At 53.0% G+C, this 16230-nt stretch overlaps 1 protein-coding gene across 1 annotated transcript in view; it reads left to right on the forward strand.

The window, feature by feature from the left end:
- The first annotated feature begins 11881 nt into the window (after positions 1–11881).
- Myl2 (myosin light chain 2) overlaps positions 11882–16230 on the forward strand; it is a 4780-nt gene continuing 431 nt past the window's right edge. The window contains exons 1-6 of the mRNA XM_010604458.3: positions 11882–11969; positions 12844–12933; positions 13949–14024; positions 14762–14866; positions 15208–15286; positions 15362–15410. Coding sequence (XP_010602760.2) covers positions 11967–11969; positions 12844–12933; positions 13949–14024; positions 14762–14866; positions 15208–15286; positions 15362–15410 — 402 coding nt within the window. The 5' untranslated portion in view covers positions 11882–11966. The remainder of the gene's footprint in view (positions 11970–12843; positions 12934–13948; positions 14025–14761; positions 14867–15207; positions 15287–15361; positions 15411–16230) is intronic.

Consider the following 16230-nt stretch of genomic DNA (forward strand, 5'->3'; position numbering starts at 1 on the left):
GGCAGGAGGATCTCAAGTCCCAGGTGAGCCTGGGCAACTTAGTGAGCTACTGGCTCAAAATGTATTTCTCAAAGGTCTGAGGATGTGGCCCAGTGGTACAGCACACCCGGATTCAGTCCCCGGTACTGGGGGAGGGATTGCCTCACCTCTGTCTTCTCTCTCTTCCCTTTTATCCCACAGAATTTAGCAACTTCCAGCCCGCTACGTCACTGGCTTCTTAGGTTCACTGTCTGACATCTGACCCCACACCCAGCTCCAGGAGAGCAGGAATTTTTTTGTGTTTTGCTCACTGGTGACTCGCAGCACCACCAACAGGGCTCCATGAATAGTAGGAGCTTCATATTTGAGTCACAAGTACACGAATGAAATGTAAACCAGCAAGTGGATTTCCTACAGGAGGACCCTCCTCCACCCTTGCCCATGTGGTTCCCAGAAGCAGCAGCATGGATGAGACGGGTCTGGCAGGCCCGGCAAGGTCAGGTGGGAGAAAGATATTCCTCTCCCTTTCCACATTTCAGCTCCCCGCGCAACTCCAGGGAGATGTGGAGTTGAGCCCTAAACCCGCAGCACCCCCTGCTGGGCCACCTGAAGAACTGCAGGACACAAACTGGGTTCCAGTGAATTCGCAATTGAACTGCACAGACAGACTTGATGGGACAGGTTATGGGGATGCTTGCCTGAGTTTTCCTCAGGAAAACAGATACGTTGAGGGGTGGGGTTCAGGCTGGAAGAGTTGCCCAAAAGAAAAGAAGCCACCTCTCCGCTGCGGGATCCAGATTCAGGCAGTCAGCTGCAGCCGTGGGTGGATTTTCCCTGCTGAGACTGGGCCAGGAAGACCTCGAAGAAATCAGCTGCAAGCCAAGGTCACCTCCTTGAGGTCTTCCTCAGAACTTCAGGCTTCCTTTAGTTTCTTCCAGGTTTTGTGTTTAGTGTGTTTTCTTTTACTCAACGCTCCCCATACCATCAGAATTTAAGTCCAATCTTCCTTTAACAAATGTGCAAAATTTTTCATTGATTCGGGATTTTTACTGAGTGTTTAGTAACTCCTGCATGGTCCTAGGTGCAAGGAATTAATGCAGCAGTGAAAACAGAGACAAATTTGAGTCCCTCAGGGAGGTGACATTCTAGTGGGGGAGACAGGAGCTCAACACAGAAACAGATGCAAATATCTGATTCAAAACTGCGGTGAGTGCTCTAGATGGGCATAGTGGTGCATGCCTGTAATCCCAACACTCATGAGGCTGAGGTAGGAGGATCTCCACTCATTTGAGGACACCCTGGCTACACAGTGAGTTCAAGGCCAGCCTGAACTATATACTGAGACCCTGTCTCAAAATAAAACAAAACAAAAACCTACAGTTAAGTACTCGGGAAGAAAGGAACAAGACTGCTATGAAAAAGGAGCCAAAGCAGACATCAGTTGTAGGAATCCGTTTGATCTGATTTCTCCCAGTGTCCAGGGACAGTCCGGGTGGGAGGAAAGACAGTGAGAGAAGCTAGAACTTCCTAGGCTTTTAGCTTCAGAAAAACATCTCCCCAGAGAAGTAATCTGTCCATTTTAGTTGAGGTTTGTTTGGCAGAAAACAGTACAGCATTAGGGTCTAGAGTCAGGGCCCCAGATTTGAAATCTGGGTCTGCCCTTTTGCTTGGATTCTCCTTCATTTGTCCACAGTTAGCACAGGGACTTAAGGAGATGATTAAAATATAGTAATTGACACCGAGCCTGGCAAATAGCGATCACTCAGTAAGCGGTCATTACCACTGATAAAGACTCTGAGAAGTTCTGCAGGTGAGGAGGCTATGGAACTGGACTCATTCAGCGGCTGGAGACACTTTCTGTCATCCAGCATTTTGGGACACATGACATACATTTGGGAAATACTGCTTTAGTTATTTGGGGGTGTGGAGCAGACATTATTTACTACCTGCCCCAATAATCTTCCACCTTTGTCCTTGCTAATAGAACTCTGACTGTGCTCAGAACTTGGCCAAGAGGCTTTGATGAGAAAGGTCGGCTAGGCCTGGTATGGACGCAAGCACTCACCCAGGTCGGCTGTGAGCTGAGACCTACGTCTCCTGGGGGCTTGGCCAGGAGCAGACCTCTGCATAGAAATCCTCTCCCCACTGCTGCAAAAGTGAGGAACGAGACCAGTGCCATCTTGGCGCAGGATGGGAAAGCCAGTATCGTCCCATCACACCCAGCTGCTCGGCCACCTGGACCTGCCCACTCCCAAACTCCCTGTTAGAAGGAAAATGCATCCACCGTAGTAGGTTTAAGATGCTGCAAATGAGTTCCAACACCTGCCACCAAAAGCGTTCCTCACTGACCCAGGGTCCCAGCAATCCGTACAGGGCTGACCTGGGCCTGGCTTCTCCCTGTGTCTCGGGTCACTGCCCGCACAGCACCATGGCCTGCCAGGGCCTGTTCCCTTCGGGAAACCATGACTCACAGCAGCCCGGCTGGCCGCTCCCCTCCATTCCCTGGAGGGCTCTATAATCCGGCCCTCTTTGTCTTTCTCCTCTCTCCTGTCTATTTTCGTCCTTTGTGAAATGCCCTGGCCCCCAACTAGGATACAGGGGTATTAACACACACCGCCCTTAATCCCCCAGCTCCCGTTCCCCTGTCCAAAGTCACCCCAGAGAATAAGGCCAACTTAGCTTTTTCTGCCCGGATGCTCCACGTTTGACTGGCCGCAACCCGGAAATTCTCTCCCACTCTTCCCACCGCACAGCCCGAGAGCTCTCTTCCCATCCCAGGTCTGAGTACACCTACGAGGCAGGAGAAGCAAACAGCAGATGGCAAACATGGCTCCATTCCTTCAGCCAGAGGCCACAGCAGACGGTGCTCACTGATCACAGCACATGGACCCCTCCTTCATCCACACCCCGGGCAGATGCTGCAATGTGAACCCAACGCCGTCTTCCTGAGCCTAGGGGGTGAGCAGGGGAGAGGAGACGACTGTGGCCGTGGCCCCATGGCTGGGGCAGGAGACGGAGAGAAGGCCGAGCGCCTCCAGCAGACTCTCCTGCTGGCCCGCAGAGCCTTGCCGGGCAGGGTGGATGCAAAGGATGGAGCTGGCTGCCCAGGACTATGGTGAAGAGCCTGCCGAAGAAGAATGGCCTGGACTCCCTCCTCAGCATCTTCGGTCTCTGTGGAACCCAGTTTCGTGGAGCAAGTCTATACCCATGGCCTACTGTGTGCTAGGGCCATGGATCCTACAAAGAGGCACAAATCCCGGTTCCTGTCCCGCAAAGTCCTAAAGAAGGAAACACTAACGAAAAACACGAGGCGGAGTTCAGGGGATGCTGCTGAGCCCACCACTCATCCCCTTCTTCATGCTGGGAATGGCTTCCAGTGGTGCACACGTCCGGCATCGCTGTGCACTGGAGGAAGCACGGTGTGCACTGGGGCTGTGGCCCGGCATCAGGGGAGAGGAGCACGGTGACAGCCGAGCCAGCTTCAAGGGCTTGAGGAAAGAGGAACCACAGGGATGTGGGCCAGCAGTTCGCCACGGAGGGCGATACTGCCTCCAGGAGACACGGGGCAATGTCTGGAGGCATCTCTGGTGGCATCTCGGGACAGCCCGAGCACAGGAGCCCCTCTGCAGAGGCCAGCAGCAGGGCTGGGTGGGGTGGGGAAGCCCGGCCTCGACAGAAGGGAGGCTGGTGTGGCACCCGACAGCTGGGTGTTGGCTGGAGACCCGCGAGAGGTTGAGGACACGGTCAGTCTTCTCCCCAGAGAGCAGCCGCCACCCGCAAGTGCCTGAGGTAACTTCAGCGAAGGTCCATCTGGCCGAGGCTGTGGGTACCCACGTGAGCAGTTACGGGGCCTGGATGGGGTGGCCGTGTGCCCACGGTGGCCCTAGGCAGAGGGAAGACAGGTGAGTGCAGGGAAGTCACAGGAGGCATCCTGATCTGGATGACTGTTAGGGCCTGGCATTCTCAGTACCAGAGGGAGCGGTTTGGAACTGAGTGACTGGCAGTCATGTTGGCTAAGAGTGAGCAGGAAGCCCCGACTTCTCACAGCAAGGCCACACGTGTTTCACTGGAGCAGTGGAGTTTGAGAAGACGTATCTCAAAACAACCTACGACACAGCCGCATATACCCAGTGAAGCCAGGTCCTGACCCAACCCACTTCGCCGGGGAAAGGGGGATTTACCAAGGGGAGAGGCTGGCCCACCACTGACTGGGCTCTGAGGGGAAGGGGTAGCACTCGGCCCACACCTGGCTCCTTATGGCCCTGGCCAGGAGACCGCGTCTGTCCTGCCCAGGAATCATGTTCTGGTTGGTGGGCCTCAAGCTGGGACCACTCCCCTGCTGACAGCTGCCAATGTCTGGGGACATTTCTGGTGCCAGGGCTTGGGATGCCAAGGATGCCACTCAACAACACCCTGCAGTGCACACGATGCCTGCCCTCGGGCCACCACAGCAGAAGAGGATCTGGCCCAAAGGTTGCCAGAGCCAAGGCCAAGGACCTGTGGCCGAGTCGCAGCCACAAGACCCATGCAGTGCTAAGAAAGGCCTACCCGCCTGCAGAGCTGGGTGCTGGCTGAAGACGCGCTGAAAGGTCCTTCACCCCATGACCCCAGGTCAGATGACAAAGGAGCCGGCCTCATGGCCTTTATATAGCTCCAGGCCCGCAGGAGGGACCCGGCCTGGCTGTTAGCACACCAAGTTCCTCTCAAGGGACTCCAGCTGGGGGCAGCTGGGTGCAGCTGTTGCTGGCACTGGGCCATGCAGAGAGGACAATGGTGCGGAACGCCAGGCATGCTGCACGACAGCTGAGCCGCGGGCATCTGAAGGGCGCCAGTGAAATTGGGACTGTCGGGTGCCTGCATCCCCCACAGAGGCCAGGCAGGTGGCCACAGCCTATAAATACCTGGGAAGAAAAAGCCACCAGAACTGCCTGGCTGCCTGGGACCACTCCCAGGTAGGGGGCAGGGTAAGGACTGGGCTGGGTCCCCTGACTCAAAGTAAGACAGCCCTGGGGAGTGATAGGTCCTCTCTGAGCTTCGGTTTCTTCACCTGGAAAATGGGCTCGTATTAGTGCCTGCCCCACCGCATTGAGCACAGGCCGTCATAGAAGTGGGACAATCACGGCTGGATCTCTTGAGAGACATCAGTTTGATGAGGTTGTGTGCAGTGGCTGGGTGGTGGCCATGGTGGGCAGGTCTGCTTTCCCAGTGCTGTTTTGTAACCCACAGGGCCCAAACTCAAGCCGTGACACCCCCAGGACCCAGTACATCTTCCCTGAAACGCAGCCAGCTCAGTGTCCACCACCAAGGGCTCTGCGCGGGGTCTGGAGGAGGAAATGAGGCCAGAAAGATAACGGATCACACACACACACACACACACACTCATTCCCTCTCCTCTCTCTCATGGTGCCCGGCACGAGCAAAGCCATCTACACTGCCGCATCAGTGACCACAGGCTGGGGCCAGGGACAGAGTCAGCGTGTGACACCAGAACGGCTAATACCCAGCAGCCTTCAAAGGCTTGCGTCATTGTCCTCGATTGTCACTGAAGAGTCTGAGGCCGAGGGTGGTGAAGTCATCAGTCCAGACCCCCAGGGAGGAAAGTGGAGGAGCTGACCTGGAAGCCGGCTTTCACTCATGACAGATCAGGGTCAAGTGGTGGGCTGAGGAGGACAGACTTCCTCCAGGGCCGTAGGGAGCCAGTGGAGTTCCCATGGTGGGGTATCAAAGTAGGGCACAGAGGAAGGATTAGGAGTGTGTTTTTGCTGGGCTGGCACTGAACCCAGGGCCTCAAGCATGCTAAGCAAATGCTCTCCAGGGAGCTACATCCCCAGCCCATTTTATTTATTTACTTAGAGACAAGGTCTCACTAAGTTGCTCAGGCTGGCCTTGAACTGGCAATCCTCCTGCCTCAGCTTCCTGAGTAGCCGGGATTATAGACCTGTGCAACGATGCCAGGCTCACAATAATCCTTTGAAGACAGGAACACTATCTGCCCATTTCACAAACGAGGAAAATGAAGCGTGGAGGCGGACGGTGTTTGCCTGACTGGCAATCAGGACACAATGGGTGCCTGACATTATCCTGATCCACCTCCGCTGCCACTGCTGTCTGACCTCCCCACTCCAGGGGGTGCTGACGCCCTGGGGACCTGACAGAGGAGACAGGCTATCGCTTGGTGACAGCGCCCATCAGCTGGGGCTGGCAGGCCTGGCAGGCCTTTGTTCTGTGGGAGACAACTGACTCCACGGCCTCCTCACGGCACACCCGAGGCAGGCTGACGGGTGGTACGGGCGAGTACAGGACACCTGCCAGGGCCAGGCGGCCTTAAATGTTAATGCATCACTAGTGAACCCCTCAGTCTGCTGATACCAGTGCACCCGCTCGTATGCCACTGGGTCCTGCAAAACCATGTGGAAAAGGATTTCCCTTCTTCCCAGACAATGTGGGTCATAATGACTTAGACTTAGATTCTGGAAACATAAGAGGTTAAAACACCTGCAAAGGAGAAGAATTAAGACGTTTCCCCAACAGGGCTGGGAGCCCCAAAGAACTGAACCCCAGAAGCTGAAAAGATGACAACTGTGCGACACTCTCCTAAGGTCCAACTAGCATGAGAACATCCCATAATGCTCCGATTTCCTCATGATGACTTTAACCTTCTAAAGGAACAGACCTAGTCCTTTCCACCGTTTGTTGGTACTCTGTTGCCACCGTTGGAGCTCTGCCTAGCTGTCGCTCTGAGTGCTAATCATGGCTGGGCTCTGCTGCAGAGAGGAGGCGAGGGACTACGAGGCAGCTCTCTGAGGCCCATCGTGGAGGGGCAAACCCCGGAGTAGGGGTATGTGTGCGCATGTGCGTGATATGACACCATGAATGTGACCAAGGTCTATCTGCATGTACAGCTGTGTGTGAGGCAGAGAAGTCTGGGAGGCCAAATTGAACTCATACATGCTAAGCGAGTGCTGCACCACTGAGTCACATTCCCAGAACTGAATTTATTTCATTAATTAATTTATTTATTTTGGTGTCAGGGATCGAACTCCTCGTGCTTGTGAGGCACGCAGTGTCAATTTAATTTTTAACAAGCATGCAGCACGCACACAGGAAGGGCACAGCCCCTGAATGCTTGGCATAGTATCTTCAGACACACAACACCCCACCCCACAAAGGGCCCCAACTCTCACTCATTACCTCAAATTCTGCTTTACCTGGACTTTCTGCTTCTGCTTTTGCTCTTATGCTAAACTCAGATCCTCCCCCCAAGCCCTCTGCTAGCCCCCCAGCCTCTTAGAGCCCTCTGCTAGCCTGGCTCTAAGAACACAGATTCTATCTTGCCTGTTTATTCACATGTTGTTTGGAAACTGAAATGCATATTGACTTGGAAAAGCCATGAGGAACACGATCTGCAAAGCGGGGCTCCGAGGTTTACAGGGATCCAAAAGCTCCTTACCATCTATCTCCCTCATTCCACGCCCTCCCTATTAACAGCAGGCACATCCGGCAACGGTGCTGGAACAAGTTCAGACGGGGGCAGTGAGTCTGGGACCCTGAGGCACTCCATGGCTCTCCAAAGGGCAACTGGAAAGAGGATCGTCCTTGGGCAGAGACTCCCTGCCACCTGATGAGAATACATTTCCCAGGCCTGGGAAAAAGCCAGAAATCACCTGTCCCAACTGGGCGTTCCAAGAATGAACAAACATCCCAAAATAATCACAGTGACTAACACCTACTGAGCACTTTTGCCCGGATGTAATCCTCATGACAACCCAATGATGTGAATACGTTATCCCCATTTTACAGACAAGAAAACCGAGACTCAGAGAGGCGAAGTCTACCTAAAGTGCCCAAGCTGGCATAGATCCAAACCTTGGCTTGTCCACTGACAAAGCTCTGGGCTACCACATCAGGCCCAGACAAGGAGCAACGAAACCCAATGTTCCTCTTGTCCCCACTATAGAAGGTGACCAATACCTTACAGACGTGTAGTCTCTGCATCAAAGCTCTCTGACCTCTGTGTCCTTGCCTTCAGTTCTGGCCAAGAAGTATGGGGCTAGTTTGATTGCTTTCACCAGAGTTATGTTCTTTCTCCTTGAAGCACATCAGATTTTCTCCTGATCTTTGGAGTACATGGGTTTGTTTGTTGTTGTTTTGTACCTGGGATCGAACTCTGGACCTTGCGCTTATTAGGCAAGTGGTGGAACCACTAAGCTAAATCCCTAGACCCAAGAATACATGTATTTTGAGATGTTATACTTTAGTGTGTGCATTTTTGTTTTTTGAGATAGGGTCTTGCTATGCCATTCAGGCTGGCCTTGAACTCACCGTAGCCCAGAATGGCCTTGAACTCCTGGCAATCCTCCTGCCTCAGCCTCCCAAGTGCTGGGATTCCAGGCATACACTGACACCCTTGAAAGGTGTGTGTTTTTCAATCTTTTCCTTCTTAGAGCTTGGGAGTTTTTTCAGTCCACGCATTTTGTTCTTTTCTCGGCCTAAGAACATTTTCTTCTATGACTTGCTGAATTTGTTTCTGGAATGTTTACTATTTGCATCCTTCATTTGCTCTGAAACATCATCTTCTAGCCTGATATTTGGACTGTAATAGGGACCAGCCTTCCTGTAATTCACCTACTCCATTCCTCATGTGGAAATAAGGACGAAAGCTCTCAGAAGTCATGTTAGCTTCGCTTGAATTTCCCTAAGGTTTTCGTTTTCATTTTTGAATTTTTGGTTTTGTTTTATAGAGTAAACTAATGTCTGGGCTTTTAAAAATAAGCAAGTTAATATATTACTAATTTTCAAAATTAAAGATTGTACAGTTGAACCTAAACTCTCACTTTTCTCAAATTTAAGGTTCATATGTGTGTATCTCCTGGATTTAGTCCATTTTGTGTTGCTATCACACAACACCACAGGTTGGGAAATTGTTTACAGAGATGAGAATTTAGTTCTTATAGTTCTAGAGGTTTTCTTGAGGGAGGATGGGATTTCGCTGTTTTGGTTTGAGGGATTTTTTGGAGTATATTTCCAAGCATTTTAGCACACTTACGCTTTATTGTTAGTGTAACTAAGCTGTTGATGTGTTTCCTGCAGGGTCCTATTTCTTTAGGTGTGGAAGGCACCAAAAAGGCTCCCCACAGAAGCTCATGTCCTAAGCCCTGGGGCCCACAATATGCGGCCTTCCTCAACAGAAAGATGTGACTTGAGATAGATGATTCTGAATTTGCCAGCTGGACCAAGCGGTCACAGAGTCCTCACAAGACGGCAGAGAAGTGGATGAGTCAGAGTGGTTGGATTCAGAGGCTGGAATGTTGGGGGCGCGGGCCAAGAATCCGGCAGCCTCTGGGAGCTGGAAAAGGCAGGAGCGAATTCTCCGTGAGAGCCTGAAGGAGGAACACAGCCCTGCCAGCCGTTTTCCACTTCTGACCTCCAATGCTACTGCCAGATAATAAATACGCGCTGGTTTAAGCTGCCAGGTTTACGATAATATTTTTATAGCAACAACAGGAAAGGAACACACTTGGTTTATTTTCCGATTATTCTAGAAGTTGCTGTCTGATTGTTCTGCCCAGTCTTCTCTCTGACTCCTGAAAGCTTCCAGTGTACAGTTATTTTTCTCTTCAGCTCAGTAGTACTCAGATCTGGGTGTTGGAAACTTCTTTGCTGCAGGAATCTCAGGATCAGCAAAGGGGGCTTCACAGGGGAGGGCCCTCAGCCACCAGCCTGGAGGTGCCCACGTGGCCTCTACCTCACCCCATGCGCTCTGGTAGTGAAGATACACTCTCTAAGTCTACACAGAATCAAACTCCAAATTCTCCCAGGGTTCTCCACACCCAGGACCTTGTCTGTGGATCGGGGACGAGGGGTGACCCAAGCCAAGGAGAAACTGGGTCTCCAGTCCCCTCCATAGACCCCAAGGCCTGATACATCCCGCGCCCATTGTGGCCACTCCGACCTCTCTCGTGGGCCTGTCATGCTGTCCACGTTCCAGAAGACAAACTGAGGCCCTGAACGATTCGGGGGGGCCCTGAGAGCCCACACCTCTCCGACCCAGGGCTCCTCACCCTACGGTGCGCTCCACGTCCACGCCGACTGGGACACATTCTTCATCCAGCCGTGATAGTTCACACGGCGCTTTAATGAAAATCCCTGGCATACAACTAGCCACGGGAGAGACCACCGCGAGGCGGGTGTTATAGAACCCCACCCCACAGGACGCTCTTTTGGTCCGTCTACGTATACACGCAGGTGTGTGCGTCATACGTGGGTGCCAGCTCGCGCGCGTGTTTTCGTCTGTAGGCGCGTGAGTAAACTTCCTCTGCACATGCGCGTGTGATTTGCTTTGTCTCCCGTGTGCGCATGCGTTGGTGCCCTTGTCTCCGTACGCGCATGCGCACGCACATATATATCATTCATACATACATACATACATACATACATACATACATACATACATATGCACACACTCGCACACGCCAAAACCCTTTGCTGTTAGAAATTCCATTAGAAGAGGCGTTTGAGTAATTCCATCTATGTGTGGCGAAGAGAGGAGACACCCACTCATTATATTTTGGTCACAGGGACAAATGGTCCTTGGGTTTGGCTCCCAAAATTGAGATTGTTTCTGAGAAGGCATCTGCCACGTCCTCAGGGCTGGCCTGGGGCAGGCCTCCTTTCACCCAGGGAAACCTAATAAGAAAAAACTTATTTTCCATCCCTGTCGGGGCTTCTGCTCATCCTCCCGGGAGGTTTCTGCTGTCCCCTCCTCAGACCCCACTTGGGGCAATGCCTGGACCCCGACTGGAGCAGATCGGCTTGGTCAACGCAGTGCACGGAGAGCTCCTCCCTGCATTCGTTCCTCCCTCGCGGCCCGGGCTGTGCACCGGTTTTGTTTTCAGCCACTTGGGCCTCGCAGAGAAGCACCAGGAGAGAGGGAGGATCTTTGTCACTCTCCTTGTCACTCGGGGCTGTCATCCCGGCCCCTGCGCCACACCCTGGGATGGAGCAGATGTTCCCTGAGGCAGGGCCCCCGCTGCTCAGGCCTGATGCCCACGGCCACCGCGTGCCAACACCTGGCTCTGCTCAGAGCCCGTAATGGCCTCACTCCACTGCCGCTCCAGTACTCCGTGCCCCCAGGAAGCTCACTTTGCCTCTGAGCCTCACTTTCCACATCTGTAAAATGGGGACACAGATGATGCCGTGGTCCCCCACCCACAGGGGTTGGACGTTTTACCATGAGCCTCACACACGTATACATGGTGCCTGGCGTGGGGCAAGCACAGAGTAAGTGAGAGTTGTCACTCCTTTAGTCAGTCAACAGATATTTGCTGCTGAGCAGCCTGCTGGGCACCAGGCTGGAGGCAGGAGCTGGAGAGGAGACCGGAAAGGGACCTTGCCAGGTGAAGAGACTGTGCACTGGCACCCAATAAAATAATTAGCAAGTTGCACAGGAGGCTGGGGATGGTAGAAGCTGTGGAGGAAAACAAAGCAGAGAAGGGAGATGGGAGCAATACTCAAGCAAAGATGGAAGGAGGGAGCCAGGGGGATGCCTGACAGGTGTGCCTGCTAGAGCAGACCATAGATGCAAAGGTCCTGGGGCTGCCAGTGACTGATGATGTCACAGAAGGCTCACAGTCTCCGCTTCCTTTTTCTTTCCCCAAATTGACAAGCACAAGTGTCTCCCGCCCGACAGTGGCAGAGAGCACACAGCATCTTTCCCCTTGATGGTGACCCAGCCGGGCCTCTTTAACCTTGAATGCATTTTTGGGTCTCACGTGTCACTGGGCGGCGGTGGCAGCCAGCGAGCAGCCCTTACTTCAGAAGAACGGCATGGGCTGGGGGGGCCTTAGGTGGTGCCTGCCTCACCTATTACTGCCAAAAGTGGTCATGGGGTTATTTTTAACCCCGGGGAGGAAGTATTTATTGTTCGAGGGCACAGGAGAGCCGGGCAGCGGTGAGATTCTCCGGAGGCTGAGCTGTGTTGCTGCACCATGGTGAGTCTCCAGAGGATGCTGGGGGTGGCCGTGACCAAAGCCGAGTGGGAGAGGGTGCCCTCGAGGACCAGCAGTGTGCTCGGAGGAAGCCCAGTCAGTGCCCGGATCGGCCACTAATAACAGCAGCCCCGGAGACTCAGAAACAAAATGAGAGAGTTGGCTTTTTGTGGCTTGTCTACTGACCTCTTGAGGAATCAATAACTCTCAGGGCTTGCAAAATGGGATCGAGCGCTCTTAAGGATCAAATTGTAATTCTTTTCTCTTGTTCAGGCAACTGGGGAAAGAATCTTTTTTTTTTTTTTTCACCTTTTGAACTCGCAAATTTAAAACCTTTCCTCAAGTGTTGTCTGGGCAGTGTCCCCGCTCAGGCCCCCAGCGCAGGGACAGGGTGGGTCAGCGGTCAGGGGCACAGACACTGGAGTCAGACGACCAGAGTTCAATTCGGACTCTGCATTTCTGAGGCTGTGTGACCTTGGGCGGGTGACCTAACCTCTCTGGGCCACAGCTGCTTCCCCATGAAAGGGGCACAGCAGTCGCTGCATTCCCTTGATGGCGTGGTTAGGAGAATTAATACTGAAATGTTGAGCTCAGAGAGAAGTAGGCAGGGGTAGACGAGCACCTCACTCTGCTCTGTGCTGTCCACAGCCAGGACGGTCACGGAGCCCTCACGCCCCTCCAGAGCAAAGGCGAGCTGTGGGGCGGGGCACAGATGGGTCGCAACTCCAGAGCAGGGTCCTTCACCTGGGCTCTCACCATGCCTAGAGGGCCTGACCCTGCCAGACCGGCTGGGGCCCTGGGCTCTGTGCGAACCCCGGGATGCAGCTGTCCAGCTGGACTCAGGCTCCTGCCTCCTCTGACCACTGCTGTCCCCCAGGCACCCAAGAAAGCCAAGAAGAGGGCAGAGGGGGCCAACTCCAACGTGTTCTCCATGTTCGAGCAGACCCAGATCCAGGAGTTCAAGGAGGTAGGGCCAGGGCCAGGAGGGAGCCAGGGCCCCATGTGCCCCCAGCCTCTTCCCAGCTCCCCTGTACACAGAGCCCTCCTGCCCTCCATCCCCAGCCAGGACCTGGGACGGAGGTCTGTCTCCTCCAGAGTCCGTTCCACTTGTGTATGTGTGCACGTGCTTGTGCGTGTGTGCGCGCGTGTGCCACCACACCTGGTTTATATGTGAACCTTTTCAAGAAATTATTTTAGTAACTTTTTCTGGTTATCAAACTAAAATAAATGTAGGGAAATTTTTTTGAAGAGCATAAAGAAGTTAATAAACAGTAGGTGCCCATAATTCAATGGACTGGTGTTGTCCAAGCCATTTTGGTTACACAGTAACTAAACAAAGTTATACTCTGCTGGCCTCCTATGAGTGCTTGCATTTTTTTTCTTTGAGCAATTCAACATCAACATTTTCTCCTTTTATTTAAACAGCTTCCTATGGTTGGATGATACACAAATCTTTGCTAATATCGCTGGTTATTTCCTTGGTAAAATCCTAATAGCAGAACCCTGGGGTCAAAGAATTTGGGAGGAAGGGGGGTAGCAGACCTTCCAGAGCGCTCTGCTGTGTGAATCCCATTCCATAGGTGTCTCAGAGGCTGCCTTTCCCCACCTTCCCCTCCATATTGAGACATTAGCTATTAAGTGGAAACTTTCTTTTCTCTTTTTTGTCATTTGAGAGAGAAAAGCAGCATGTTGTGAGCTGTTAAAGGCAGTCCTTTTTTTATAACTGGGGATTGAATCCACGGCCTTCACACTGAAACCCCCCCCCCCAGGGTCTAAATTGCCAAAGCTTGGCTTGAACTTGCAATCCTCCTGCCTCATCCTCCCAGAATACTGGGATTAGAGTTGTGCACCTCAAGCCCAGCTTTGATCTTTGACTCTTGACCTAACATCTTACTGTTCCTTGACGACCCCCAACCCCACCCTACCACGGCCCTCTTGCCCCTCCAGGCGTCACCCGAGCTGACACCAACCCTCCCCCACAGGCCTTCACCATCATGGACCAGAACCGCGACGGCTTCATCGACAAGAATGACCTGAGGGACACGTTTGCCGCCCTGGGTATGAGGCAGAGCCAACTGCCACCGCCTTTGAGACAACACCGGAGTCGGGAAAGAAGAGTTTGGTCTCCTCAGACCTTTCCTTTTGCTTTTGAAAGAGCTTCTTCTGGGTGACTTTCTGTGTGAGGCAGCATACAATAGAAAACTTACAACATGCAGACAGGTAGAAAGGAGAAAACATTTCCCGAAAGGCCACATCCCACCGCCGACATTTTGATCTCATTGCTCCAAGTCTTTCTAGGCCTGTTTGGTTTGGGTTTTTCGAATAACTGAGATCATTCTACTTTGGGTTCAGCTTTAACGTTTCAGCATCGTGAGGAGTGCATGGAGATTTTTCAAATCTGCCACCACCCAGCATCACTAATTTACAATACTAGCATTTTCCATTCGAGTCAAAAATGAGCTGGTGTGCAAATCCCAGCACTCAGGAGGCCGAGGCAGGAGGATTGGTGGATTTCAAGGCCAACCCTGGGTTATATAGTGAGGTCAAGGCCAGCCTGAAGTTAATAAGGAGATCCTGGCTCAAAAGACCAAAAAAAAACTAATAAATAAAAATCTGTCTAACAGGTTCCAGGTTCTGAGGACTCTGTTCTAAAAACAACTCACCCTGCCCCCATGGGACAGAAACATCTCCCGTTCCTTTGTCCCTTCCCCTGTCCACCGGATCCCCCAGGAGGATGACAGATGTGGGGGAGGGACAGCCACTTCCCCAGTTCTGAGTCCCCTGTGTCCCCCCAGGGCGTGTAAATGTGAAGAATGAAGAAATCGATGAAATGCTCAAGGAGGCCCCCGGGCCAATTAACTTCACTGTGTTCCTTACCATGTTTGGGGAGAAGCTAAAGGGTAAGCACATGTGCGCGAGTGCGCGCCTGTGTCTGCAGGAGCGGGGTGGGCGGAGCTGGTGGCTCTCTAGGCCCTGAGGACTCAGGTGCAGCTCCGAATTTCTCATCTCTCTACTTCTGGCTTCCCCAAATGGGCGTGGTGGCACGCCTGTGGTCCCAGCACTCGGGAGGCTGAGGCAGGAGGGTCACTGTGAGTTTGAGGCCCACCTGGGCTATGTAGTGAGACCCTGTCTCCAAAAACCGCAAACCCAGCTGACCTTGCTTCAGCTCTTGTGTCGCGTGTCTGCCGAGGGCTCCAGCAGGCACAGGCTTCCTGGTTCCCAGCCCTGCCATCCCTTTCAGGCGCGGACCCCGAGGAGACCATTCTCAACGCGTTCAAGGTGTTCGACCCCGAAGGCAAAGGCGTGCTCAAAGCTGACTAGTGAGTGGGCTCTGGGGGTGGGGGACCCCGGCTTCCTGCCCGACCCCTGATTCAGCCCTGCTTTCCTCTCTGCAGTGTCCGGGAGATGCTGACCACGCAGGCAGAGAGGTTCTCCAAGGAGGAGGTAACTAACAGGGTCCTCCAAGTGCTCCCTGAAACCCGGCACCGGGGATCAGCCCACACTGAGAGACCGGCTCCTCCTTACTGAGCCTTGCCTCGCTTTCATTCCCTCTGTCACCCCGTGAGGACCAGTATCACTGTCATTTTGCAGATGGGGAAACTGAGGCCAGAGGAAGTAAAGTCGCTTGCCAAAAATGTCAATACTAAAATTCAAACCAGATGTCTTCCTCACAATGCATAGAGGCAGTGGTTACAGTATCCCTGTCTTGTGCCCCGGAGGCTCCCCATACTGTTGTGTAAGCTGAGCACTGCACAACTCTCTCAGCCACTGATCTTAAAATAGGCATCGTACAGTTGTATTTGTTGCAGTCGTTTTTCAGCGGGCAGCAGTAATGCGTCTGGAAGAAGGGCCGCTTGTCAGTTTGCTAAAGGTCCTGTAGGAGCGAGCCAGGTTGTGGCAACATTATTAATGAACCTTAATGAGTCTGTTTAAAGCAGTGCCCTTCTGGCCTCTCCGGCCTGTTGCCATCAAATTCCACATTTTATTAAAAGCTGTCAGCCGTGCATGGTAGCTCACAACTGTCATCCCAGAAGTCTTGGAAGCTGAGGCAGGAGGATCACAAGTTCGAGCCCAGTTTGGGAGGCCCTGTCTCCGAATAAAAAATGGGCTAGGGATGTAGCTCATGTAAAAGCTCTGAGTTCAATCCCCAGTACCACACACACATCCGAGATTTCTAGTTTGCGTAGAGATTGGGCCTCCTTTCCTTGGTGGGTGGTTGGACTCCCTTTAGCCACGGGCCCCCACCGGGCCCCTCCCCGCCCCC

The sequence above is a fragment of the Fukomys damarensis genome, unplaced genomic scaffold, assembly GCF_012274545.1.
Source record: "Fukomys damarensis isolate Sample0158 unplaced genomic scaffold, DMR_v1.0_HiC HiC_scaffold_12, whole genome shotgun sequence".
Classification (NCBI taxonomy): domain Eukaryota; kingdom Metazoa; phylum Chordata; class Mammalia; order Rodentia; family Bathyergidae; genus Fukomys; species Fukomys damarensis.